We start from the raw sequence: 27523 nt of genomic DNA, 5'->3' as shown, positions 1-27523 counted from the left end.
CGGGTCCCACCTCTAAACCGCCCCCAAGTATGGGCCCCACCCCTCGCCCACGGTTCCGTCCAGAGGCCCGGTTCTAAACTCATCTTTTTCTCTGAACCCGTTTCTGCATCCGGCTCCCTGAGCCAACCCCAGGCACTGTCCGGCACCCACCCAGGAGGAAACTAGAATTTCTTTGTCCTACGTGCCTGAAACTCAAGCCCTGGAGCCCCACCCGGCCGGAGGCTCGGAGCGGAAGTGACGTCAGTGTGCCACCGCCATCTTTACCGGCTGTGGCTCCGCATGGTCAGTGCCGTTTCACCTTTATTGTGGTGGAGTCCACCGCTGCTGTGGTGAGTTCCACCTGCTTGGGGGGCCGGGAGATAGCAGGGGGGCGGCAAAGGAAGGATTCGGCGTGGTCGCCCAGGAGCTTCTCAGATCCGCCTGGTTTCACTCGCTTTTCTAGGGGCTGTCAGTCCTCCTGGTGCGGCCTCCGGCCAGTTCCGAGAGGCCGCACAGTCCGTCTGGCCGCGTCGGGAAGTGTGTTTGTTCCGCCTCCGCCGGGTGTTTTCTTGAGTACTTTCATCCGCTGTGCTCCTCTCTTGAAAAGCTTGGAAAGCAACCTTTGGGAGTTTTTTTCTTTCCGAAAGGAAAAGGATTTCTGCCCTTCTGGTGAGGTTGGCTCTGGCCCCGCATTCTCCCGCGTCTGGAACCTATCTCTTCCGGCATGTTCCTGGTGAGCACCGGCAGAAAAATGGTTTCAAGAGGGCTGTGACTTCCATTTATTTGCTAAAAATTGTCTCATCTGAGAATCTGGCGTTGTCTTGATGTCCTTTACTTTTTTTTTTTTTTGATTTGGAGTCTTACTCTGTCACCCACGCTGGAGTGCAGTGGCACGATGTTGGCTCACTGCAACTTTCACCTCCCGGGTTCAAGTGATTGTTAGATATGAGTTTTAAATTTCTTTTTAAAAAATCAATATGTCAGTATGTTTAATTCTTTGCCTTCTACTTTTAAACTTCTCCGTAAAGCAACCTTTTTCGATCACCTGCTCCACCCTGACTCATTCTGGTTACCTGCTCCATCCAGACTTATTTCGATTACCTACTCCACTCTGACTCATTTTCCACCCTGACTCATTCCAATTTCCTGCTCTGTTATAATCATTTTCCCCAACAAACCACTCACCCTGTCACTCTCTTTAAATTAACCAATTGGAATTAGTTTAGCCTGTGGGGTCTAACCCTAGCCATCGGGGAAGGACACAGCGGCAGGGGCCACTTTCCTCAAGAATAAGAACCCCTTCCCCTTCCTTGTCCTGGTGTGTGCTCGCCATTGCTCCATCTGTGAGGGCACACCCTTCTATAGAAGTAAATTGCCTTGCTGAGAAAAGAAAATGTTATATTTGAGTGCTTTTTTTTTGTGGCATGAAAACTTTATAACATGATTCACCTGCCTCAGCCTCCCGAGTAGCTGGGATTCCAGGCGTGCACCACCACACCTGGCTAATTTTTTATATTTTTGGTAGAGATGGGGTTTCACCATGTTGGCCAGGCTGGTCTCGAACTCCTGACCTCAAGTGATCCACCCGCCACTTATTTTTGACACATTACATTCAGATGGAAAAAACAGTTGTTTAGGGTGTGCCCGTTTTTGTATGTAAATATGAACACGTGTAGACTAAGACTTTAGTTTTTAATTTTTATTTTCTTGCAGGTTATTTTTTTTCTAATTGTTACCAGCTGCAAGCCTTTCTACTTAACAAAGCCAGGCCAGATGCACTGGCTCACACCTGTAATCACAGCACTTTGGGAGGCAGAGGCAGGCGGATCACCTGAGGTCAGGAGATCCGGACTAGCCTAGCCAACATGGTAAAACCCTGTCTCTACTAAAAATACAAAAATTAGCCGGGCTTGGTGGCGGGCCCCTGTAATCCCAGCTGTTGGAGATAAAAAAATAAAATGCTCCGTGCTGCAAAGTGAAACCAGCACTCAGGCAAAAGTTTTCTCAGCAACGCAATTTATTTCTATAGAAGGGTGAGTCTCGCGGATGGAGTGATGGCGAGAGTACACCAGATAAGGGAGGGGAAGGGGTTTTTATTTCTAACGCTGGGTCCCTACTTCTGTGTCGCTCCCCCATGGGTTAGGGTCGGACCGCACAATCTAAACTGACCCTATTGGCTATCTGTGAATATTTTCCCCAAATAAGGAAGGGTAGGGGGATGTGTGAGTCATGATGGTGGGATGTGCAGTTTCGAAGAGTGGAATAGCTGCAGAATGAGTAGCCAAGGGAACAGATGTGAGTTATTGATTAGAGCTGATGGGAAGGTTGTTTACAGTAACTAGAGGCAAGGAGGCATGGAGAACAGGAAAGTTGAGTTTGAGAACAAAGAACAAGGAACTTTATAGGCTGAACTTTTGAAGAGAAATTCAGAGAAATATATTGTATCTCACACAGCTACTCCGGAGGCTGAGGCAGGAGAATCACTTTAACCCGGGAGGCGGAGGTTGCATTGAGCCGAGATCCCGCCACTGCACTCCAGCCTGGTGACAAGAGCGAAACTGTCTCAAAAAAAGAAAGAGAGAAAGAAAGAAAGGCAATAATACTCAACTATTCTCTTCATCTGAAGTTCTTAGGTCTGTACTTCCCCACAGTGCTTCAAAACAGGGGCCTCCAGGAACCAGGAAGAAAGAATGGAGGCTTTATTACACTGACACTAGAATTATTTACTATTATAATCAGAATAGTATTCTAGTATCAGTGTAGTAAAATCTCTAGTATCTGTATAATTTATTAAGAGCATGTTTGGACTAAGTGTAGTTTTTACATTTTTTTCTGAAAAATTTGATCCTAAGGAAAACTTGAACATCTAACACACCCAGTCTAGTAGATTTACTTAATTTTTTTAGCATTTTATTTCTTTCTCCTCATGTAAATCTTACAGTGAACAATTTGAGTGTAAATTGAGCATAAATTGTACATATGATGCTTGACCTTTAAATACTTCATAATGCACCTCCTAAAAAAAGGCATTGTCATACTAAAACCACAATACTAGTATTTCACTTAAACAAAAAATAATAATGTCATCTAACGTCTACTTTCCGTAATAACTAAAATTCTCCTCATTGATTCAACGTATGCTCTTGGGTGTTTTTGGATCTAAGATCCATTCAAGATTTTTGCATTGCAATTGTCAGTGTCTTCAGTGTCTTTTTGCCTATAACAGTTATTACTGTCCGTTATATTGACTTTCAGAGAGTCACACTCATTCTCTTAGAAAGTCATACAATCAGATATTTCTGATTGGATTCTCATGGTGTGTGTAAATATTCCTTTATTTCATGCGATTTCCTACAAACTTGGAATTGGGTCCAGGGGAGAAGCTGACAACAGTTGTTTGATAATGGGTGACAGTATGTACTTCATGCTTTGGGGACCAGAAAGTCTCAAATTACTCAGTTCAGCCTTAGTTACTTCATGTCCCATGACTAGTTGTTCATTCTCTGTCATGTGCTAGTGGCAAACCACAACCTGTTTCTCAAAAGAAAAACAGTTAATCTGCACAAGAGGGCATGGATTGACTCTGCAATACCAGAGGGCTGTACTCTACATCTTCTGTTGGTGTGTGCCGGAGGCTTCCAATAAATAACATGCCATTTAACATGGACACGTTGAGTATCACTGGGTCTGCTGGATCAGGTGGACCAAGTGCTTAGGAAGCTTGCATTGCAGCCTGAAATTGCTCTTGTCTACAGTTGAAACTAGAATCCTTACAGGTAACTGTGTGGGGCGTTAAAGTACATGCAAATGTATGTGTTGCCTCCAAAATTCAAGAGGTCTATGGATGGTAGTTTTTGAGAAACCTCCATGCTGGGTTTTTTTTCTTTTTTTGAGACAAAGTCTTGCTGGATCACCCAGGCTGGAGAGCAATGGCATAATCATGGCTCATTGCTCCTTGTTAATGGTAGGTGGTATTAGGTGCAGTAACTTGGAGTGACATCTTGGAGGGATGTCTTTACATGATCCAGACAAGGGACTATCTTTACCCACAGACATGGTGGCCCCAGAATCTCCCACTCCGTATTTTACAATCCAGAAAAATTTTTTCAATTCATAATAGATGAACATATTTTCAGAGTACATGTGATAATTTGATACATTCACATAATCAGGGTAAGTAGCATATCTGTCACCTTAAATATTTATCTTTTCTATATTGTAGGAACATCGTTATTCTCTTAGCTGTGTTGAAATGTATGATAGATGCGTATTAAGTGTAGTCACCCTTCTGATCTATTGAATACCAGTTCTTATTTCTTCTAACTGTATATTTTACCCATGAATCAACCTCTTTTTTTTTTTTTTGGGAGATGGAGTCTCGCCATCACCCAGGCTGGAATGCAGTGGCATGATCTTGGCTCACTGCAACCTCTGCCTCCTCCTGGGTTCAAGTGATTCTCCTGCCTCAGCCTCCCGAGTAGCTAGGATTAAGGGGTGCACCACCACACCCGGCTAATTTTTGTAGTTTTAGTAGAGATGGGGTTTTACCATATTGGACAGGTTGGTCTCGAACTCGTGATCTCACATAATCAGGGTGATCTGCCCACCTTGGCCTCCCAAAGTGCTGGGATTACAGGCATGAGCCACCTCACTCAGCCTAATCAACCTCTCTTTATCTCCGTCTCCCTCCTACCCTTCTGGCCTCTAGTAACCACCAATCTGTACTCTATGCTCATGAGATCCACTTTTTTTAGCTCTCACATGTGAGAATATGGGGTATTTGTCTGCTGTGCTTGGCTTATTTCACTTCCATGATGACCTCCAGTTCTATCCAGTTGCTGCAAATGACAGAATTCCATTCTTCATTATGGGTGAATAATAATCCGCTGTCTATATGTACCGTATTTTCTTCATTCATTCTTTCATTTTTAGACACTTAGGTTGATTCCATATTTTGGCTATTATGAGTAGTGCTGCAGTAAACAAGGGAATGTATATATATCTTTTCAAATATATTGATTTCCTTTCTTTTGGATATATACCCAATGGGATTCCAGATCATATGGTAGTTCTATTTTTAATTTTTTGAGAAACCCCCATACTGTTTTTGTTTGTTTGTTTGTTTGTTTTGAGATAGTCTTGCTGTGTCACTCAGGCTAGAGTGCCATGGCATAATCATGGCTCACTGCAGCCTTAACTTCCTGGGCTCAGGTGATCCTCACACCTCAGCTTCCTGAGTAGCCAGGACTACAGGCCTCCACTAATACACCTGGCTAAGTTTTTTTGTTTGTTTCTTTGATTTTTTGAGAGACAGTCTCACTCTGTCTTTCAGGCTGGGGTGCAGTGGCATGATCTTGGTTCACTGCAACGTCCGCCTCCTGGGTTCAAGCAATTCTCCTACCTCAGCCTCTGGAGTAGCTGGGACTACAGGTGCACGACACCATGCCCAGCTAATTTTTGTATTTTCAGTAGAGACAGAGTTTCACCATGTTGACCAGGCTGGTCTCAAACTCCTGACCTCAAATGATCTGCCTGCCTCGGCCTCCTAAAGAGCTGGGATTACAGGCATGAGCCACTGTCCCTGACTGGTTGTGTGTGTGTGTGTGTGTGTGTGTGCACGTGTGCACGCAGACAGGTCTTGCCAGGTTCAGACAGGTTTTGTGTGTGCATGTGTGTACAGACAGGTGTTGCTGTGTTGCCCAGCCTGGTCTGGAACTCGTGGGCTCAAGTGATCTCCCACCGCAGCCTCAAGTTTTGGGATTATAGGCATGAGCCACCACACCTGAATATTGTTCTCTACAGTGGCTGTACTAATTTATATTCCCACCAACTGCATACAAGAATTATCTTTTCACCATATCCTCATCAGCATTTGTTATTCCCTGTCTTTTTTATAAAAGCCACTCTAAATGAGGTGAGATGATATCTCATTGTGGTTATGTGTGATTTGTATTTCTCTGATGATTAGTGATGTTGAGCATTTTTTTGTATGCCTGTTGGCCGTTTGTATGTCTTTTTTTTGAGAAACATCTATTCTGACCTTTTGCTGATTTTTTTTATCGGATTTTTTTTGTTATCAAGTTTGAGTTCCTTATATATTCTGATTATTAATCCCAGGTGGATAGTTTGTAAATATTTTCTCCCATACTGTAGATTGTCTCTTCACTTTGTTGATTGTTTCTTTTGCTGTGGAGAAGCTTTTTAGCTTGATGTAATCTCATATGTTTGTTTTTGCTCTTGTTGCCTGTGCTTTTGAGATCTTCCCAAGAAATCTTTACCCAGACCAATGTCCTGGATTGTTTCCCAAGGGTCTTCCCCTACTAGTTTTATAGTTTCAGGTGTTAGATGTAAGTCTTTAATCTGTTTTGACTTTATTTTTTTTATGCTGAGAGATGGCATCTAGTTTTATTCTGCATATGGTTATCCAGTTTTCCCAGCAGCATTTATTGAAAAGACTGTTATTTTCCCATTGTATGCTTTTGGTGCCTTTGTTGAAAATGAGCTGTCTGTAAATGTGTATATTTGTATTTAGGTTCTTTGTTCTCTTCCATTGATCTATGTGTTTTTTTTTTTTAATGTCAGTACCATGCTGATTTGGTTATGATAGCTTTGTAGTATATTTTGAAGTCAGGCAGTGTGATGATTCCAGCTTTGTTCTTTTTGTTCAGTATTTCTTTGGCTGTTTGAAGTCTTTTATGGTTGCATATAAATTTTAGGATTTTTTTTCTATTTTTATGATGAATGTCATTGCTATTTTGATAACGGTTGCTCTTAATTGTAAATTGCTTTGGGTAGTATTGTCATTTTAACAATATTCTTCTAATCCATAAGCATGGAATGTCTTTCCATTTTTTTTCTGTATTCTCTACAGTTTGTTTCATCAGTGTTTTATAGTTTTCCTTGTATAGCTCCTTCACATTTTTGGTTACTTTTTATTTTCTCTTTTTTTCAGAGGTGGGGTCTCACTTTGTTGCCCAGGCTGGAGTACAGTGGTGCAGTTGTAGCTCATGCAGCAGCCTTGAACTCCTGGGCTCAAGGAATCCTCCTGCCTCAGTCTCTTTTGAGTAGCTGGGACTACAGGTGTGTGCCATCATGCCTGGCTAATTTTTTTTTTTTTTAATAGAGACTGAGCCGTGCCATGTTGCCCAGGCTGGTCTTGAACTGTTGGGCTTAAGCAATCCTCCCACCTCAGCCTCCCAAAATTCTGGGATTACAATTGTGAGTCATCATGCCTGGTGCTGGCATTTTATAGTCTTTGCAGCTATTGTAAATGTGATTACTTCCTTGATTTCTTTTTCAGATTGTTCACCGTTGGCGTATATAAATGCAACTGATTTTTGTATGTTGATTTTGTGTCCCGAACATTTACTGAATTCATTTATCAGTTCTAACAGGTTTTTGGTGGAGTCTTTAGGTTTTTCTAAATATAAGATTATGTCAGCTGAGCATGGTGGCTCATGCCTGTAATCCCAGCACTTTAGGAGGCCAAAGCAAGAGGATCACTTGAAATCACGAGTTCAAGGCCAGCCTGGGTAATATATTGAGGACCCCTCTGCCCCCAGTCTCTAAAAAAAAAAAAAAGTTAGCATTGTCACACATGCCTGTGGTTCTAGCTACTCGGGAGGCTGAGGCAGGAGTATCACTTGAGCTCAGGAGACCAAGGCTGCAGTGAGCTGTGATCACCACTGCATTCTAGCCTGAGCAACAGAGGGAGACCCTGTTTCTAAGGAGAAAAAGGTCATGTCATTGGCAAACAAGGCTAATTTGACTTCTTTTTTAGTTGAGATGCCCTTTATTTGTTTCTCTTGCCTAATTGCTCTGGCCAGAACTTATAGTATTATGTTGAATAGAAGTGGTAAAAGTGGACATCCTTGTTCTGTTCAAGATCTCAGAGGAAAGACTTTCAATTTTTCCCTGTTCAGTAAGATGTTGGATGTGGGTGTGTCATATATGGCCTTTATTATTTTGAGGTATATTCATTCTATACACAGTTTGTTGGGGACTTTTGTCAAAAAGGGATATTGAATTTTATCAAATGGTGTTTCAGCATCTGTGGAAATCTCATACGGTTTTTGTTCTTGGTTCTGTTAATTTGGTACATCACATTTATTGATTTGCATATGTTGAACCATCCTTGTATTTCTACGATGAATTTCACTTGATTGTGGTGAATGATTTTCTTAATGTGTTGAATTTGGTTTGCTGATATTTTGGTGAGAATTTTTGCAGGTATGTTCATCAGTGATATTGGCCTGTAGTTTTGTTGTTGTTGTGCTCTTGTCTGGTTTTGATATGAGAATAATGCTCACCTTGTAGACTAAGTTTGGAAATATTCTCTCCTCTTCAATTTTGTTTGAGGAGTTCAAGTAGTATTGGTATTAGTTCTTTAAGTTTTTGGTAGGATTCAGCAGTGAAGTTATCAGGTCCTGGGCTTTTCTTTGATGGGATTCATTTTGTTATCACTTTGATCTTGTTATTGTTGTGTTGAGGTTTTCTGTTTCTTCATGGTTCAGTCTTGGTAGGTTGTATGCACCCAAGAATTTGTCCATTTCTTCCAGGCTTTTCAGTTTGTTGGCATATAGTTTTTCATAATAGTTTCTAATGATTGGTTGTATTTCTGTGGTTTCTGTTCTGTTTTCTTTTTCATTTTTTATTTTATTTGGGTCATTTTTTTCCCTTAGTCTAGCCGAAGGTTAATTTTGTTTATCTTTTCAAGTAATCAACTTTGTTTTATTGATCTTCTGTATTATTTTTTATTTTCAATTTTATTTTGGCTCTGGTCTTTATTCTTTTGTTCTACTAATTTTGAATCTGGTTTGTTTTTGCTTTTCTAGTATCTTAAGGGGTATCATTAGGTTTATTTTAAATTTTTCTACTTTTTTGATGTATGTGTTTACTGCTGTAAAATTCTCCCTTAGTACTGCTTTTATCCCATAGATTTTGGTTTGTCAACATACCAAAAACCAAAACAGTGTTCCATTGTGTAATTTTTTTTTTTTTTTTTTTTTTTTGAGATGGAGGTTTGTTCTTGTTGCCCAGGCTGGAGTGCAATAGTGCGATCTCGGCTCACCACAACCTCTGCTTCCTGGATTCAAGCGATTCTCCTGCTTCAGCCTCCCGAGTAGTGGGATTACAGGCATGCGCCACATGTCTAGCTAATTTTGTATTTTTAGTAGAGACAGTGTTTCTCCATGTTAGTCAGGCTGGTCTTGAACTCCTGACCTCAGATGATCCACCCACCTCAGCCTCCCAAAGTGTTGGGATTACAGGCATGAGCCATAGCAACCAGCCTCTTAAATTCTTTTGATTTTTTTTTTTAAAGACTAGGTCTCTCTCTGTCACCTAGCCTGGAGTGCAGTGGTGTGATCATGGCTTACTGCATCCTCTACCTCCCATGCTGAAGCAATCCTCCCACCTCAGTCTTCTAAGTAGGTGAGGTGCACGCCATCACACCTGGCTACTTTTTGTACTTTTTAGTAGAGATGGGTTTTCATCATGTTTCCCAGGCAGGTCTTGAACTCCTGAGCTCAAGCCATCCACCTGTGTCGGCCTCCCAAAATGATTTCCTTTCTTTAAAATTTCCCTAGGTCACTGCCTCCTTTTCAGCACTAGATGGAATCTTAAACCCATGTTTGCCTCTGCTCTAGCAAACAGTCAAGAATACTGCCCATCCAGAATTGGGAAGTCCTAAAGGGCATATTCCAGGAAAGTGGGAAGGCTGGCTGTGTGTTCTGCCCAGGGGACCTGTGTAGCATACCCCTACAGTATGCTGCTCCCAGGGCTGGGGATGGTAGTCCTGCCTCCCCTCTTTGTCCCTGGATGTCCTCAGGGTATTTCTCCCTTCAGGCTCTTGTGATGCTTCCTGTGGGTTGAGACAGGGAGGGACTGATCTTTTACCAGGGAACCCAGGATGGTGCAGAAGGTGGTTGTCCACCTTGAGCTCAGTTTTTTCCAGTGTAGAAACTGAATTGGTAGAAATTTTCCACATTCTTGGTGCTGGATTAAGGAGAAGGGTGTTGTGGATATGGAAATTTGATTCCCTTACCATCTCCTTGGAGTTTTTTTCACTTCATTGTAGCCACAGAAACTGCTTTTTTTTTTTTTTAGACAGAGTCTTGCTCTGTCCCCAGGTTGGAGTGCAGTGGCACAATCTTGGCTCACTGCAACCTCCGCCTCCCAGGTTCAAGCAATTCTGCAACCTCAGTATCCTGAGTAGCTGGGACTTCAGGCGTGTGCCACCACGCCCAGCTAATGTTTGTATTTTCAGTAGAGACAGGGTTTCACCATGTTGGCCAGGCTGGTCTCAAACTCCTGACCTCAGGTGAGCCACCTGCCTTGGCCTCCCAAAGTGCTGGCATTACAGGCATGAGCCACTACGCCTGGCCTAGACCTGTTTTTTAAAGCACATGTGTGCATATATAGAAATGTGTTATATAAACGGTGGTATTTGAGATATTTTCTTTTCTTTTCTTTTTTTTTTTTTGAGACAGAGTCTCACTCTGTCGCCCAGGCTGTACCTCGTGATCCACCCGCCTTGGCCTCCCAGAGTGCTGGGATTACAGGCATGAGCCACCGTGCCCAGCTGGTCTCTAACTTCTGCCCTCAGGTGATCCACCTGCATCAGCCTCCCAAAGTGCTGGGATTATAGGTGTGAGCTACTGCATCCAGCCCTGAGAAACTTTTCAAAAACGGCAGAAACCCAAAAGTCCTCAGATCACATATATGATTACATCCATAGGCCAAACCGTGCAAGAAATGTACAAGATAATGTTGGAACACATGCCCTGTATGAAAACAATCAGTGACTGTTAGGGTCTTGTCAAAAGGAAAGGAGCCATCTTGAAGACAGTCCACTGGCCAGTGGTGGAACAACTTAACCATAACATAATAGTTTTTGTAAGTACTGATAATAAATCCAACCCAAAATGTGCAGCCCCTCCTTGGGGAAAATTAAACTTTAAGGAACGTTAAAACAAGTGAACTATAATTCCAGCACTTTTGGAGGCTGGGGCGGGTGGACCACTCGTGGTCAGGAGTTCCAGACCAGCCAGACCAACATGGAGAAACCCAGTCTCTACTAAAAACACAAAAATTAGCCAGGTGTGGTGATGTATGCCTGTAATCCCAGCTACTCGGGAGGCTGAGGCAGGAGAATAGCTTGAACCAAAGAGGTGGAGGTTGCAGTGAGCCTAGATCGTGCCATTGCACTCCTGGCTGGACAACAAGAGTGAAACTCTGTCTTAAAAAACAAAACAAAACAAAACAAATTCACAGGCCAGGTGTGGTGGCTCACACCTGTAATCTCAGCACTTTGGGAGGCCAAGGCGGGCAGATCACCTGAGGTCAGGAGTTCAAGACCAGCCTGGCTGTCATTGTGAAACCCCATCTCTACTAAAAATACAAAAAAAAATTAGCTGGGAATGGTGGCATGCACCTGTAATCCCAGCTACTTGGGAAGCTGTGGCAGGAGAATCACTTGAGCTAGGGAGTCCCAGCTACTCTGGAGTCCTGTAGTCCCAGCTACTCGAGAGGCTGAGGCAGGAAAATCGCTTGAACCTGGGAGGCGGCGGCTGCAGTGAGCCGAGATCGCGCCACTGCACTCCAGCCTGGGCGACAGAACGATACTCTGTCTCAGAAAAAAAAAGAAAAAGAAAAAAAAAGAACAATAGCTACAGTGGTGGCGATCGTGCTACTGCAGTCTAGCCTGGGCGATAAGAGCAAGACTCCGTCTCAAAAAAAAAAACAACAAAAAAAACCATCTACACAGTCAACCAGTGTGATGATTTTTGGAATGTCAGGACCCTTGAGGACTATATTTTGGAAGTGAACAGGAAGGAAAATTTATGCAGTCTGGAGGCAGTGGTGTGGAGTGATTCTGGCTGTTTCTTTTCTTTTTCCTTTTTTTTTTTTTTTTTTTTTTGAGATGGAGTCTCGCTCTGTCACCCAGGCTGGAGTGCAGTGGCGCAATCTCACTTACTGCAAGCTCCACCTCCTGGGTTCATGCCATTCTCCTGCCTCAGCCTCCTGAGTATCTGGGACTACAGGCGCCTGCCACCATGCCTGGCAATTTTTTTTTTTTTTTTTTGTATTTTTAGTAGAGATGAGGTTTCACTGCATTAGCCGGATGGTCTCCATCTCCTGACCTCGTGATCCACCCGCCTCGGCCTCCCAAAGTGCTGGGATTACAGGTGTGAGCCACTGCACCCGGCCAATTCTGGCTGTTTTTTCAAATTGGCATAGAGATAAGGCCATTATCTACATTAGTTGTGTACCAAGTGCCAACTGTTGTGTTCATTCTTTTCAGTAAAGAACAACATTAAGAACAACAGCTGGCCAGGCGCAGTGGCTCACATCTGTAATCCCAGCACCTTGGGAGGCTAAGGTGGGCACCTCCCGGGTTCGAGTGATTCTCCTGCCTTAGCCTCCTGAGTAGGTTGCACTACAGCGTGTGCCACCATGAGTGGCTAAGGTTTGTATTTTTAGTAGAGATGAGGTTTCACCATATGGGCTAGGCTGATCTTGAACTCCTGACCTCAAGTTCTCGCCATTGTCCTGCCTCAGCCTCCCAAGTAGCTGGGACTACAGCCGCCCACCACCACACCTGGCTAATTTTTTGTATTTTAGTAGAGACGGGGTTTCATTGTGTTAGCCAGGATGGTCTCGATCTCCTGACCTTGTGGTCTGCCCGCCTTGGTGCTCCCAAAGTGCTGGGATTACAGGCATGAGCCACTGTGCCTGGCCTATTGTCTATATTTTCTTTCTCTTTTTTTTTTTTTTGAGATGGAGTCTCGCTCTGTCACCCAGTCTGGAGTGCAGTGGCATGATCTTGGCTCACTGCAACCTCTGCCTCCTGGGATCAAGCAATTCTCCTGCCTCAGCCTCCTGAGTAGTCATGTGCCACCACGCCCAGCTAATTTTTGTATTTTTAGTAGAGACAGGGTTTTGCCATGATGGCCAGGCTGGTCTTGAACTCCTGACCTCAGGTGATCTGCCTGCCTCAGCCTCCCAAAGTACTGAGATTACAAGTGTGAGCCACCGCGCCTGGCCATCTTTTGAATATTTTAAATTCTGTTTTTCATCATCTTAGGTACACAATGAAGTTATCAATAACACATGTGGCTAGTGACTACTGAGTTGTTCTGTGCAGGTCTGGACTGTCTTCTCGTCATACTGGGGGGTAACAGCATATACAGGAGATCAGGCTCTAGGGTCAAATATCAGACCAATTACTAGGATTATTTGAATGTAGGTTTTTTTCAGTATTAATAGAGGTAATGGGCCAGGCATGGTGGCTCATGCTTATTATCCCAGCACTTTGGGAGGCCAAGGCGGGAGGATTGTTTGAGCCCAGGAGTTTGAGACCAGCCTGGGCAACCTGGTGAAACCTTGTTTCTACAAAAAATGCAAAAAATTAGATCCAGTGGTGTGCACCTGTAGTCCCAGCCACTTTGGGGGCTGAAGTGGGAGAATCACTTGTTTGAGACCAGCCTGGCCAATATGATGAAACCCCTTCCTTACACATTTCTTTTTTGTTGTTGTTGTTTGAGATGGAGTCTCGCACTGTCACCTGGGCTGGAGTGCGATGGCACAGTCTCAGCTCACTGCAACCTCCACCTCCCGGGGTCAAGCGATTCTCCTTCCTCAGCATCCTGAGTAGCTGGGATTCCAGGTGCCCACCACCACACCCAGCTAATTTTTTCTATTTTTAGTAGAGACAGGGTTTCACTATGTTGGCCAGGCTGGTCTGGAACTCCTGACCTCGTGATCCACCTGCCTTGGCCTCCCAAAGTGTTAGGATTACAGGCATGAGCCACCGTGCCTGACCAACCCCATACTTACTAAAAATATAAAAATTAGCCAGGCGTGGTGGTGCATACCTGTAATCCCAGCTACTCGGGAGGCTGAGGCCTGATAATCACTTGAACCTGGGAGGCAGAGGTTGCAGTGAGTCAAGATCATGCCACTGCATTTCAGCCTGGGCAACAGAGTGAGACTCTGTCTCAAAATAATAATAATAATATAATATAATTATTATATTATATTATATATAATAATATAATATTATAATATAATAATATAATAATAAGGCTTGACGATGCACACCTGTGGTCCCAGCTATTCAGGAAGCTGAGGTGGGAGGATCACTTGAGCCTGGGAAATCTAGGCTACAGAGAGCTGTTGTTGTGTCATTGTACTTAAACCTGGGCAACAGAGTGAGACCCTGTCTCAATAAATAGATAGATGGATAGATACATAGATACATATAGGCAATGATAGCTGTTGGGAAGGATGGTTATGATAATTAAGTGGGCATGTATATATAAAGCTACTAGAGCTACTTCTGACATACTAGTCCTCAATAAATGTCAGTTGCTGTTATTAGTACTGTCATTACTGAGTGACGATACTGAGTATACAGTTTTTGGCGGCCTTCACATCTGTCACCTGCAGAGAGAAAGCTCATGCATAATGTTCAATGACTGATGTTTGATGCTTGTTTGGTGATTGGTATGAACAGGACCTCAGATAACCCTGTACAAAGAGGAATGGAGATTGCCTGTATCCACCTAGATTCATAAGCTGCCCTGAGGCGATCTTGGCATCAAGAAAGACAGCATTGAGGCACATCTCACCATCAGCTTCAGAGGATGTCAGCCTTTGATATGTCCCATGGTAAGTCCTTGTCGATGCTCTTTTTCAGAGATTCAGCTTTAGGTCGCCCTCCACAACATAAGAGTCCAGTGAGCTGGGCCTGAACAGGCATGCTGCTTTTTTTTTTTTCCTTTTAGATGGAGTTTTGCTCTTGTTGCCCAAGCTGGAGTGCGATGGCATGATCTTAGCTCACCGCAACCTCCACCTCCTGGGTTCAAACAATTCTTCTGCCTCACCCACCCGAGTCACTGGGACCACAGGCTAATTTTGTATTTTTAGTGGAGATGGGTTTCTCCATGTTGGTCAGGCTGGTCTTGAACTCCCGACCTCAGGTGATTTGCCTGCCTCGGCCTCCCAAAGTGTTGGAATTACAGGCATGAGCCACCGTGCCTGGCTGCTGCTAGTTCTTTTAGGAGGAATTCAAGTAAGACGCAGAATGCTGTTTTATTTTATTCATATTTTTATTTATTTATTTTTTGAGACTGAATCTTGCTCTGTCACCCAGGCTGAGTGCAGTGGGTAATCTTGGCTCACTGAAACCTCTGCCTCCTGGGTTCAAGCAATTCTCTTGCCTCAGCTTCTTAAGTAGCTGGGATCACAAGCATGCATCACCAGGTTTGGCTAATTTTTCTTTTTTTCTTTTTTTTTGAGACGGAGTCTCACTGTGTCACCCAGGCTGAAGTGCAGTTGCATGATCTCGACTCATTGCAACCTCCACTTCCCAGGTTCAAGCAATTCTCTGCCTCAGCCTCCTGTAATTTTTTTTTTTTTTTTTTTTTTTTTTTTTTTTTTTTTAGTAGAGACGGGGTTTTGCCATGTTGGCCAGGCTGGTCATGAATGCCTGACCTCGAGTGATTTGCCTGCCTTGGCCTCCCAAGATGTTGGGATTACAGGCATGAGCCACTGTGCCCAGTCAGAATGCTGTTTTAGAATTCAGCCCTGGTTTGTGTGCCTTTGGAAATGCTACATAAGCTTCATGAGTGTTACTATTATGGGCAGATAGTCACATTTTTCAGGGTGTAAGTTTCCTTGAAAAATGAAACTGTTACCCTTTACACAACAGGCAGCTCAGCCCATATCTGCTTTTCTGGGTCTTGGTGATACAGGACTACTATGGCATTTCATGGAAGTGTTGTGTGTGTGTAGTTTTTTCGAGTGGCAGGAGCATATGGGAATTTCAAGCTAGGATGGAATGACTTCTGGGCATGAGAATGTGGGCTGCTCTGGCTTCTCATGCCTTCTTACTTTTCCACTAGGGTTTTTTTCCAGGGAACCAATCTGTCCTTTTGAAGAAAAGACAAAGATAGGAACGATGGTAGAGGACCACCGGTCAAATTCTTACCAGGTAAACAGAAAATGTACCGTTGTACAAAATGACATACTTACATCCAATAGGTAGACACATTTCTTTCTAGACAGACTCATCTCCAGAGTTTTCTTAGAGCAAATGAAGCCTTACTCAAGGACTGAGTCCCCGGGTGAATTTCCCCAGGGAATGAAGTCTTCTATACATAAAGTGTTAACTTGAAGATCATTCCAGTAGCTCGGTAATTACTAATTAAGCTTGACCTTCATGGTGCCAACTGCATCTTTCTTACATTGCTGGGTGCGGTGACAGATGATAAAGCAGATGAAAGTGTCCTTTTATCAAATAATTTATTCACTCATCAGCATTTATCAGGTATCTGCAGTGTGCTGAGGAGTGTGTTGCCCAGAGACCAATGGGACAGGAAGAGCTCCTAGCCTGTTTGTGCTGACATAATGTAAGCAGTGTGCAGTGGGTCATGCCTGTAATTCCAGCTACTCAGGAGGCTGGGGTGGGAGGAGCACTTCAGCCCAGGAGATTGAAGCTGCAGTAAGCAGCGATTGTGCCTGGGTGACACAGTGGGACCCTGTCTTTATATATAAATAAATAAAAAGTTTGGATAGATAGATAGATGCTAGATAGATAAAAATTAATGTTTAGGAAGTACTGTTCTAATCAAAAATTAAAATTAAAAAAATATTAAAAAATTAAAAATAAATAGATCAGACAAAAAAGATTTAAAAAATTTTTTAAAAAGTACTGTTCGGATGGGCGTGGTGTCTCACACCTATAATCCCAGCACCTTGGGAGGCTGAGGAGGGCCAATCACATGAGGTCAGAACTTTGAGACCATCCTGGCCAACATGGTGAAACCCCATTTCTACTAAAAATACAAAAATTAGCCAGGCGTGATGTTGCATGCCTGTAATCCCATCTACTTGGGAGGCTGAGGCATGAGAATCACTTGAACTTAGGAGGTGGAGGTTGCAGTGAGCCGAGATCGTGCCATTGCACTCCAGCCTGGGCAAAAAGAGAAAAACTGTCACAAAAAAAAAAGAAAGAAAGAAAGAAAAAAAGTGCTGTTTAAGGCATATGCCTGTAGGAGGTCAACCTTGATTGTTTAGACACAAGAGCTCCTGAGACATTAAACCCTGGAGTAGATCATGGGAGACTTGAGAACCACGTATAAGTGAGTATAAGGTTCCCCTTTCCTCATTCTCCAGTGAATATTGGTGGAAGTGTTCATTGGCTCAAACCAGCATGTGTTTGATGACTTAGGATTCAGTGACGTTTGATGATGTGGCTGTGGAGTTCACCCCAGAGGAGTGGGCTTTACTGGACACAACTCAGAAATACCTCTACAGAGATGTGATGCTGGAGAACTACATGAACCTGGCCTCTGTGGGTAAGAGTAACATCACTTTGCTTGGCATGGTGGCCTGCACCTGTAGTCCCAGATACTTGGGAGGCTGAGGTGGGAGAATCGCTGGAGCCTGGGAGTTTGATACTAGCATGGGCAACATTGTGAAACCTCATCTCTAAAAATAAATCCTAAGAATAAAGACTAGGCCGGTCATGGAGGTTCACGCCTGTAATCCCAGCACTTTGGAAGGCTGAGGCAGGCAGATCACAAGGTCAAGAAATCAAGACCAGCCTGGCTAACACGGTGAAACCCTGTCTCTACTAAAAATGCAAAAAAATTAGCCAGGCATGGTGGCACATGCCTGTAGTCCCAGTTACTCGGGAGGCTGAGGCAGTAGAATTGCTTGAATCCAGGAGGTGGAGGTTGCAGTGAGCCAAGATTGTGCCACTGCACTCCAGCCTGGTGACAGAGTGGGACTTTGACTCAAAAAAAAAAAAAAAAAAAAAGATTTTTAAAGATCCACTTTGCCTGAGAAGATTTAAGCTATTTTTCTCAGAATTTCAGATATCTCTGACTTTTACTTTCCGTCTAGTCAAACAAAACTACCAGTTCTGTTTTTTTTTGTTTGTTTGTTTTGTTTTTGTTTTTTTTTTTTTGAGGGAGTCTCACTCTGTCACCCAGGCTGGGGTGCAGTGGCAGGATCTCTGCTCACTGCAAGCTCTGCCTCCCGGGTTCTTGCCATTCTCCTGCCTCAGCTTCCCGAAGCTGTTCTGTTTTTTTGTTAAGTTTATCATTTTGATAAATGCTCTTTATCCTGATCTTTCCTGCTTTCCTTTCCTGATAATTTTCTCTTCCTGTTCCCCATCAGTTGTAATTTTCACAGAAGCAGTTTGTTATAAACTATCTAAACACATCAGTTGTGTAATAAACCCCACATCCTTATAGCCAAATTTTTGACATACCAAAATCCTCAAGGTTCTCTTGTTTTATTTTTTTCTTTTTTTTTTTCTTGAGATGGAGTCTCGTTCTGTCACCCAGGCTGGAGTGCAGTGGTGTGATTTCAGCTTACTGCAACCGCCACCTCTGGGGTTCAAGTGATTCCCCTGCCTCAGCCTCCTGAGTAGCTGGGACTACAGGCACATGCCAACGCGCCCGGCTAATATATATATATATTTTTTTGTATTTTAGTAGAGAGAGGGTTTCACCATTTTGGTCAGGATGGTCTTGATCTCCTGACCTCGTGATCCACCCACCTCAGCCTCCCAAAGTCCTGGGATTACAGGCCTGAGTCACCGTGCCTGGCCTGTGGCTTTTATTTTCATACTGGGTTTAATTTGAAAACAAGGACAAATGACTAATTTTAAACTAACACATTTCTTCTCTAAACCCTTAGATTTCTTTTTCTGCTTAACTTCAGAATGGGAAATACAACCTAGAACCAAACGGTCATCACTTCAGCAGGGTTTTTTGAAGAATCAAATATTCACTGGGATACAAATGGTAAGATTCATGAAGGATATTTATTTTTTTCTTCTGTTTTTTGAGATGGAGTCTTGCTCTGCCAGGCTGAAGTGCAGTGGCACCATCTCAGCTCACCGCAACTTCCAACTCCCAGGTTCAAGCGATTCTCTTGCCTCAGCCTCCCGAGTAGCTGGGACTACAGGCACCCATCACCATGCCTGGCTAATTTATTGTATTTATAGTAGAGACAGGGTTTCACTATGTTAGCCAGGATGGTCTTGATCTCCTGACCTCGTGATCCATCTGCCTCGACCTCCCAAAGTGCTGGGATTACAGGCCTGAGCCACTGTGTCAGGCCATGAGGGATATTTCTTAATTTCCTCTCTCAGAAAAGATTGAGAATTCCATTCTAAAAAATCAGCCCAGTTAGTGGTGTGGTTTACATCTGTAATCCCAGCTACTTAGGAGGCTGAGGTGGGATCATCATTTGAGCCCAGGAATTCAAGACCAGCCTAGGCAGTATAGCAATATACAATCTCTGATTTTAAAAAGAGGCTGGATGTGGTGGCTCATGCCTGTAATCCCAACACTTTAGGAGGCAAAGATAGGTGGATCACTTGAGGTCAGGAGTTTGAGACAGGCCTGGCCAACATGGTGAAAACTCTGTCTCTACTAAAAATACAAAATCAGCTGTGTGTGGTAGTGGGCACCTGTTATCCTAGTTACTCGGGAGGCTGAGGCAGGACAATCGCTTACCCAGAGGCCGAGGTTGCTGAGTGAGCCAGCACTGCACCACTGCATTCCAGCTTAGATGACCAAGTGAGACTCCATCTAAAAAAAAAAAAAAAAGAAAGAAAGAAAAGAAAGTGAGTCCTGTAATCCCAGCACTTTGGGATGTGGAGGTGTGTGGATCACTTGAGGTTAGCACTTTGAGACCAGCCTGACCAACATGGTGAAACTCTATCTCTACTAAAAATACAAAATTAGCCAGGTGTGGTGGCAGGCACCTGTAATCCCAGTTACACGGGAGGCTGAGGCAGAATTGCTTAAACACGGGAGGTGGAGTTGGCATGAAAAAGAAACAGCACAAATGAGAGATACTTGAGAGAGAAGTAGCCTGCACCCTTGAGGGAGCAGGGTCTCTGGAGAGATAGTCTGAACGTGATGAATTTTCTGATGTTCCATACCTGTATAACTTGTCACTGAAAAATACCGACAAGTCCATATTCCCACATATGTAACTAGACATTGAGGATTTAAAGTTTCATGAAAATCTGCACAATTTGGCTGGGTGCAATGGCTGACACCTGCAATCCCAGCACTTTGGGAAGCTGAGGCAGGAGAATTGCTTGAGTCTAGGAGATCAAGACCAGCCTGGGCAACAGGGAGACTCTGTCTCTACAAAAAAATAAAAAATTAGCTGGGCACGTTGGCATGCACCTGTAATCCAGGCTCCTCAGGAGACTGAGGCAGGATGATGGCTTGAGCCTGGGAGTTTAAGGCTGCAGTGAGCTGTGATTGTGCCATGGTATCCAGCCTGGGTGACAGAGTAAGACCCTGTCTCAAACCACCCCCAACAATAAAAAAAAAGACAGTTTTTTTTTGAACAATTAGAGCCAGTGGCATAGAATTCTGGCAAGAAATCAAGAGGGTAGGAAATGAAACCATGGAAGAAAGATTGTAAAAATTATGGTTATCAAAGTAGGCTGACTTGGTAGCTCATGGCTGTAATCCCAGCAGTTTGGGAGGCTGAGACAGGGGTTTCTTGAAGAGTTTGAGACCAGCCTAAGCTACATACCAAGACCCTGTCTCTATAAAAGTAAATTGAGGCCGGGTGCAGTGCCTCATGCCTGTAATTCCAGCACTTTGGGAGGCCTAGGCGGGCGGATGGGAAGGTCAGGAGTTTGAGAACACCCTGGCTAACATGATGAAGTCCCATCTGTAGGAAAAATACAAAAATTAGCTGGGTCTGGTTGCACATGCTAGTCGGCAGGCTGAGGCAGAAGAACCGCTTGAACCCAGGAGGCGGAGGCTGCAGTGAGCCAAAATCGTGACACTGCACTCCAGCCAAAGTGAGACTCCATCTCAAAAATAAATAAAATAAAATAAATAAATAAATCAAAAAATTGGATGATGCATGCCTCTAGTCCTAGCTACACAGCTTTTAGCTAGGATGATCACTTGAACCCAGCCAGGCGTTTGAGGTTACAGTGAGCCATGATCACTGCAGTGCACTATAGACCAGGCAATGGAGCAAAACCCCAGCTCTGAAAAAAGTAAAACATGTTGCGCATGGTGGGTCACGCCTGTAATCTTACCACTTTGGGAGGCCAAGACAGGCAGTTCACCTGAACTCAGGAGTTTGAGACTAGCCTTGGCAACTTGGCAAAACCTGTGTCTACAAAAAAAGTAGAAAAACTCCCCAGTGCAGTAATGCACACCTGTATTTCCAGCTACTCGGGAGGCTGAGGCAGGAGAATCACTTGAGCCTGGGAGGTGAAGGTTGCAGTTAGCAGAGATTGTGCCACTGCACTGTAGACTGGGAGATAGAACAAGACTCTGTCCCCCCCCCCAAAAAAAATTAAACATTAAAAAGTAAAATAATTGTCATCAAAATAATGTTTCTGTGTTCAGATGAGTGAAATCTCTTAATATGTCTGAAAACATTTTAAATCCTTTATCCCCTCATCAGCAGACAAGAAGCTACAGTGGATGGAAACTCTGTGAGAATTGTGGTGAGGTCTTCAGTGAACAGTTTTGCCTTAAGACACACATGAGAGCTCAGAATGGAGGGAACACTTTTGAGGGTAATTGTTATGGAAAAGACATCCTCAGTGTGCACAAGGAAGCCTCTATTGGACAGGAACTTTCCAAATTTAATCCATGTGGAAAAGTCTTCACCTTAACTCCAGGCCTTGCTGTGCATCTTGAAATTCTCAATGGAAGACAACCCTACAAATGTAAGGAATGTGGAAAAGGCTTTAAGTATTTTGCAAGCCTTGATAATCACATGGGAATCCACATTGGAGAGAAACTCTGTGAATTTCAGGAATGTGAGAGAGCCATCACAACTTCCTCACACTTAAAGCAATGTGTAGCAGTTCATACTGGAAAGAAATCCGAAAAGACTAAGAACTGTGGGAAATCCTTCACTAATTTTTCTCAACTTTCTGCACATGCAAAAACTCATAAAGGAGAGAAGTCCTTTGAATGTAAAGAATGTGGAAGATCCTTTAGAAATTCCTCATCCTTTAATGTTCACATTCAAATTCACACTGGAATAAAACCACACAAATGTACAGAATGTGGGAAAGCCTTCACTAGGTCAACTCACCTTACTCAACATGTAAGAACTCACACTGGAATAAAACCCTATGAATGTAAGGAATGTGGCCAAGCCTTCACTCAGTACACGGGCCTTGCTATACACATACGAAATCACACTGGAGAGAAACCCTATCAGTGTAAGGAATGTGGGAAAGCCTTCAATAGATCTTCAACGCTTACTCAACATAGAAGAATTCACACAGGAGAGAAGCCTTATGAATGTGTTGAATGTGGGAAGACCTTCATTACTTCTTCCCATCGTAGTAAACATTTGAAAACTCACAGTGGAGAAAGGTAAATGCAAGATATGTGGGAAAGAATTTCTGTATTCCTCACCCCACCTGTGAACTCCTACCAGAGAGAAACCTTTTGTATGTAAAGAATTTGGGAAAGCATTTGCTCTTTCCTCATGCCTAAGTATGCATGAAAGAATTCACACTGGGGAGAAATCCTATGAATGTAAGGATATGAGTGTTGTTACCATTTAGCCCGTTGGTTGCCATCTTTAATTGTTGGCAATGCAAAGATCATCAGATTAGTCCTAAATGCCTTTTGGAGGTTGTAATGGCTCACGGATTGGCCTTAGATGCATCCCGAGGGTCTGAAATTAAACCTACAGGTTCTGAATACAACTTCATCGTTCCCTGAGTCTGGGCATCTGTGAAGAAGGGTCATGGATGCTGAGGTCAGTACTGTAGGCTGCCTCACCTTGGTGATTAGATTCCTAAGATCATAGCATTAACAAGTTCTGTATGAGATAAATCATGCAGATTGATCTCAGCCCCTGTTGGTTAGTGGCTGCCAGTGTGGCACATTCATGTCAAAATTTACCAGAAGCCAAGATGATGTAGGCCCCACAGGTGGATTGTTAAAAAGATGCTCCTCCAAGGTTCTCTTCTGTTCCCATGGATCCTGCAGAGCATGTCAGGAATGAAACCATCCATAACTACCAGTGCCCTTTCACAGCTGATAATTTCTGTGTCCCCTTCTTGTAAAATAAGAAGTGTGACAGCCTTGCCTGTTCTGTTTTCTCTGTCCATTTTAGGTGGCACAATGTAAGTGGCAGTGTCTCTTCTAGTATAATCCAGTCTCTCTTCTCACTTCTGTTAAGATGGCTGATATAGTCCATGAATCCCACTCATGATCTCTTTATCAAATGATTGTTCAGCCACACTTTGAGGATTCTCTTCAGTACAAGTTTTCTAATTTTTGCAGTATGGATAGGCTGAGAATTTTCCAAATCTCCAAGTTCTGGTTCCTTTTTCCTTAACAATTTCTTCTGCAATTCAGGTCTCCTTTTGCATTTTTGCCGAGACCAGCTGGGTCGTGGAGACCCTAACCCAGTGGCTCTAGAGGAATTAAGACAAAGACACAGAAATAGAGTGCAGAGTGGGAATCGGGGCTCACAGCCTTCAGAGCTGAGCTTGAACAGAATTTGACCCACATATTTATTGACAGTAAGCCTGTGATAAGCATTATTTCTATAGATTATAGATCAGCTAAAAGTATTCCTTACGAGAAAGAAAGGGACAGGCTCTGGCTTGTTATCTGCAACAGGAATATGTCCTTAAGGCACAAATCACTCATGCTATTGTTTGTGGTTTAGGAATGCCTTGAGCAGTTTTCCAGTTTTCTGCCCTGGGTGGGCCAGGTGTTGCTTGCCCTCATTCCGGTAAACCAGCAACCTCCAGCATGGGCATCATAGCCATCATGTGCATGTCACAGTGCTGCAGAGATTTTGTTTATGGCCAGTTTCTCATGGCCTGTTTATGGCCAGATTTGGGGGGCCTGTTCCCAGCACATTTTCCTGTAAGCAGTCAGGAATAATGAAGCTTCCTGTGTCCTTTAACACTTTAATTACAGATCTTAGTGATACATACCATTTTATCTCTCTCAAGCTCTACCTTCCATAAAATGCTAGAATACAGTTCTGCCAAGTTCTTCACTTTATATCAAGGGTTGTCTTTTCTTCATTTCCCAATAGCATGTTCCTCATTCCCCAATGACATCTCACCAGAATAACCCTTACCAACCTTATTTCCAGCTTGCACATCAGAATTTTTCCAGCCTCTACTCATTTGTCAGTTTCAAAGCTGCTTCACAGTTTTAGTTTTTTTGTTTGTTTTTAATTGCAGTACCTCACTTCTCAGTACCAATATCTGCCTTAGTCAGCTCAGGCAACCATAACAGAATACCGCAGACCAATTGGCTTAGAAATTAATTTAATTTTAAATCAATGAGGTTAAAAACACAGAATTTTTGTTTATTTATTTATTTTTTTGAGATGGAGTTTTGCTCTTGTTGCCCAGGCTGGAGTGCAATGGCATGATCTTGGCTCACCGCAACCTCCGCCTCCCAAGTTCCAGTGATTCTCCTGCCTCACCCTCAGTAGCTGGGATTATTGGCATGCACTACAAACCTTAGCTAAGTTTGTATTTTTAGTAGAGACAGGGTTTCTCCACGTTGGTCAGGCTGATCTCCATGTTGGTCAGATCTGACCTCAGGTGATCCACCTGCCTTGGCCTCCCAAAGTGCTGGGATTACAGGCCTGAGCCACCGTATCTGGCCCAAAACACAAATTTATATTCTCACATATCTGGAGGCTGGAAGTCTGAGATCAGAGTGCTGGCATGGTCAACCTCTAGTGAGAGCTCTCTTCCTGGCATGTAAGTGCCCACTTCCTCATGTCTTCACACGATGGAGACCAACAAATAGGTCAGTCGGTCTCCCCCCTCCCTGCCCCCTTCTCTTTTCACATACAGTCACATTGAGGTCTGGAGCTTCATATGAAATTTGGGGGGTCACTGTGTCCATATATATATATATACACCTAACTCCTAAAGTGGAACAGTAAGAGTCATTATTTATAGATTATCTGATTCTCTATGTGGAAAGAGAAAAGAATCATACTAAGTACTTTGGACTGAACAATGACCCCCAAAATTCATATGATGATGAAGCTCTCTCTAAATATTTTCTTGCTTTACTGGACTGATTTTAACCCGCTGCACAACACCAACTAAAAGTAGTAATACCAGCATACTTGTCTTTGCAGTTCTGGTGAGATATGCACTCTATTTTGTTGGTTTGGCTGTAGGTTTTTATTTCTTTTTTATTTTTTGAAGAGGTTATGTCCTGTCGGGGAACCTGCCCCGATATTCACATAGGTTCTTTTCTATTTTCCCTAAGTGTCAGCTGACTTGAGAAATAAAGGGACAGAGTACAAAAGAGAGAAATTTTAAAGCTGGGTGTCCGGGGCAGACATCACATGTCGGTAGGTTCCGTGATGCCCCACAAGCCACAAAAACCAGCAAGTTTTTATTAGGGATTTTGAAAAGGGGAGGGAGTGTGCAAATAGGTGTGGGTCACAGACATCAAGTACTTTTCAAGGTAATAGAATATCACAAGGCAAGTGGAGGCAGGGCGAGATCACAGGACCGAGGTGAAATTAAAATTGCTAATGAAGTTTCGGGCACCATTGTCATTGATAACATCTTATCAGGAGATGGTTTTTAGATCAACTGGTCTGACTAAAATTTATTAGGTGGGAATTTCCTCTTCCTAATAAGCCTGGGAGTGCTATGGGAGACTGGGGTCTATTTCATCCCTGCAGACCATAAGAGACGGCTACGCCCAGGGGGGCCAATTCAGAGGCCCACTCCCAGGTGTGCATTCTCTTTCTCAAGGATGTTCCTTGCTGAGAAAAAGAATTCAGTGATATTTCTCCCATTTGCTTGTGAAAGAAGAGAAATGTGGCTTTGTTCCACCCGGCTCATCAGCGGTCAGAGTTTAAGGTTATTTCTCTTGTTTCCTAAACATTGCTGTTATCCTGTTCTTTTTTCAAGGTGCCCAGATTTCATATTGCTCAAACACACATGCTGTATAATTTGTGCAGTTAATGCAATTATTACAGGGTCCTGAGGTAATATACATCCTCCTCAGCTGACAGGATTGAGAGATTAAAGTAAAGACAGGCATAGGAAATCACAAGCGTATTGATTGGGGAAGTGATAAGTGTCCATGAAATCTTTACAATTTATGTTTAGAGATTGCAGTAAAGGCAGGCATAAGAAATTATAAAAGTATTAATTTGGGGAACTAATAAATGTCCATGAAACCTTCACAATCCATGTTTTTCTGCCATGGCTTCAGCCAGTCCCCCCGTTTGGGGTCCCTGACTTCCTGCAACAATGTCCTGCAGGAAAAGTTTTTTCTTTATATCCAGTTTTTACATGATGAATTATTTCCCAATATTTCATAATTTATGAGGCTGAATTCCTCTTGAATTTATTAAATGCTTCCTTCACGTCCTCTGTGATGATCATCTTTATTTACTGATAAAACTCAATACCTAGAACTGCACCTAGCTCATGATGGTACCTAATAAATACTTCAATGAAATGATGTGGTGATACATGCCTATAGTTTTAGCTACTTGGGAGGGTGGCCTGAGCCCAGGGGTTCTAGACCAGCTTAGGCAACATAGCAAGACCCCATCTCAAAAAAAAAAAAAAAAAAAAAAAAGCTTGAAGAAGTGAATGCATGGAAAGGCACTTTTCTAAAATAAATGTGGTCAGGCTGGGTGTGGGGGCTTATGCCTGTAATCCCAGCAATTTGGGAGGTGGGGGTGGGCAGATCATTTGAGGTCAAGAGTTCGACACCAGCCCAGCCAACATGGTGAAACCCCATCTCTACTAACAATACAAAAATTAGCTGGGTGTGGTGATGTGCACCTGTAATCCCAGCTACTTGGGAGGCTGAAGCAGGAGAATCACTTGAACCTGGGAGGTGGAGGTTGCACTGAGCCAAGATTATACCACTGCACTCCATGCTGGGTGACAGGGTGCGACTCTGTCAAAAATAAATAAATTAAATTAAATAAATGTGGTATTTGTATTTATTGCTTTTCCAATGTTACATCAACCTTGTATTCCTGGATAAGCTCGACTGTGACATAATGGATCACTTAAAAATACTTCATTACCTTTACTAATATGTTATGGAGCTATGTTTGAATAACATTGTGATTTTTAAAAAGTTGTCCCTTAATGATATTTGTATATAATGACAGTCATATACTGTAGTGGGGCATGTTCCTACTATTTCTGAATTCTTAATCTATAAGAGTCATCTAGGCTGGGAATAGTGGCTCAGGCCTGTAATCCCAGCACTTTTGGAGGCTGAGGCAAAAAGATCCCTTGAGCCAAGGAGTTCAAACCAGCCTGGGCAACATAGCGAGACCACATCTCTATTTAAAAATACTACAAGATATTTTCATTTTTTTGGCTTGTTTCTTTGTTTTTGAGTTGGTATTTCACTCGTTGCCCAGGCTGGAGTGCAATGGTGTGATCTCAACTTATTGCAAATTCCACCTCCTGGGTTCCAGTGGTTCTCCTGCCTCAGCCTCCTGAGTAGCTGGGATTACAGGCAGCCTC

General features: G+C 43.1%; 1 protein-coding gene across 9 annotated transcripts; it reads left to right on the top strand.

Moving 5' to 3' along the window:
* Window positions 1–13: 13 nt before the first annotated feature.
* Window positions 14–26971, top strand: LOC109024811 (zinc finger protein 562). Of its 9 annotated transcripts, none has more exons than XM_063700978.1 (7): window positions 74–329; window positions 2434–2612; window positions 14498–14652; window positions 15888–15976; window positions 17216–17342; window positions 18694–18800; window positions 21457–26971. In XM_063700978.1, exons 3-7 carry the CDS (start codon window positions 14628–14630, stop codon window positions 22384–22386), a joined length of 1278 nt encoding a protein of 425 aa, XP_063557048.1. In that variant the 5' UTR covers window positions 74–329; window positions 2434–2612; window positions 14498–14627; the 3' UTR covers window positions 22387–26971. The 9 variants fall into 9 exon arrangements, with proteins under 9 accessions (XP_030860150.1, XP_030860149.1, XP_055227801.1 ...); XM_063700976.1 differs by having other exon boundaries at window positions 76–329; window positions 21454–26971; XM_063700977.1 differs by having other exon boundaries at window positions 76–712; window positions 21454–26971.
* Window positions 26972–27523: the final 552 nt, after the last annotated feature.

The sequence above is a fragment of the Gorilla gorilla genome, chromosome 20 (genome assembly GCF_029281585.2).
Source record: "Gorilla gorilla gorilla isolate KB3781 chromosome 20, NHGRI_mGorGor1-v2.1_pri, whole genome shotgun sequence".
Classification (NCBI taxonomy): Eukaryota; Metazoa; Chordata; class Mammalia; order Primates; family Hominidae; genus Gorilla; species Gorilla gorilla.
This window is presented reverse-complemented; position numbering and strand designations above follow the sequence as displayed.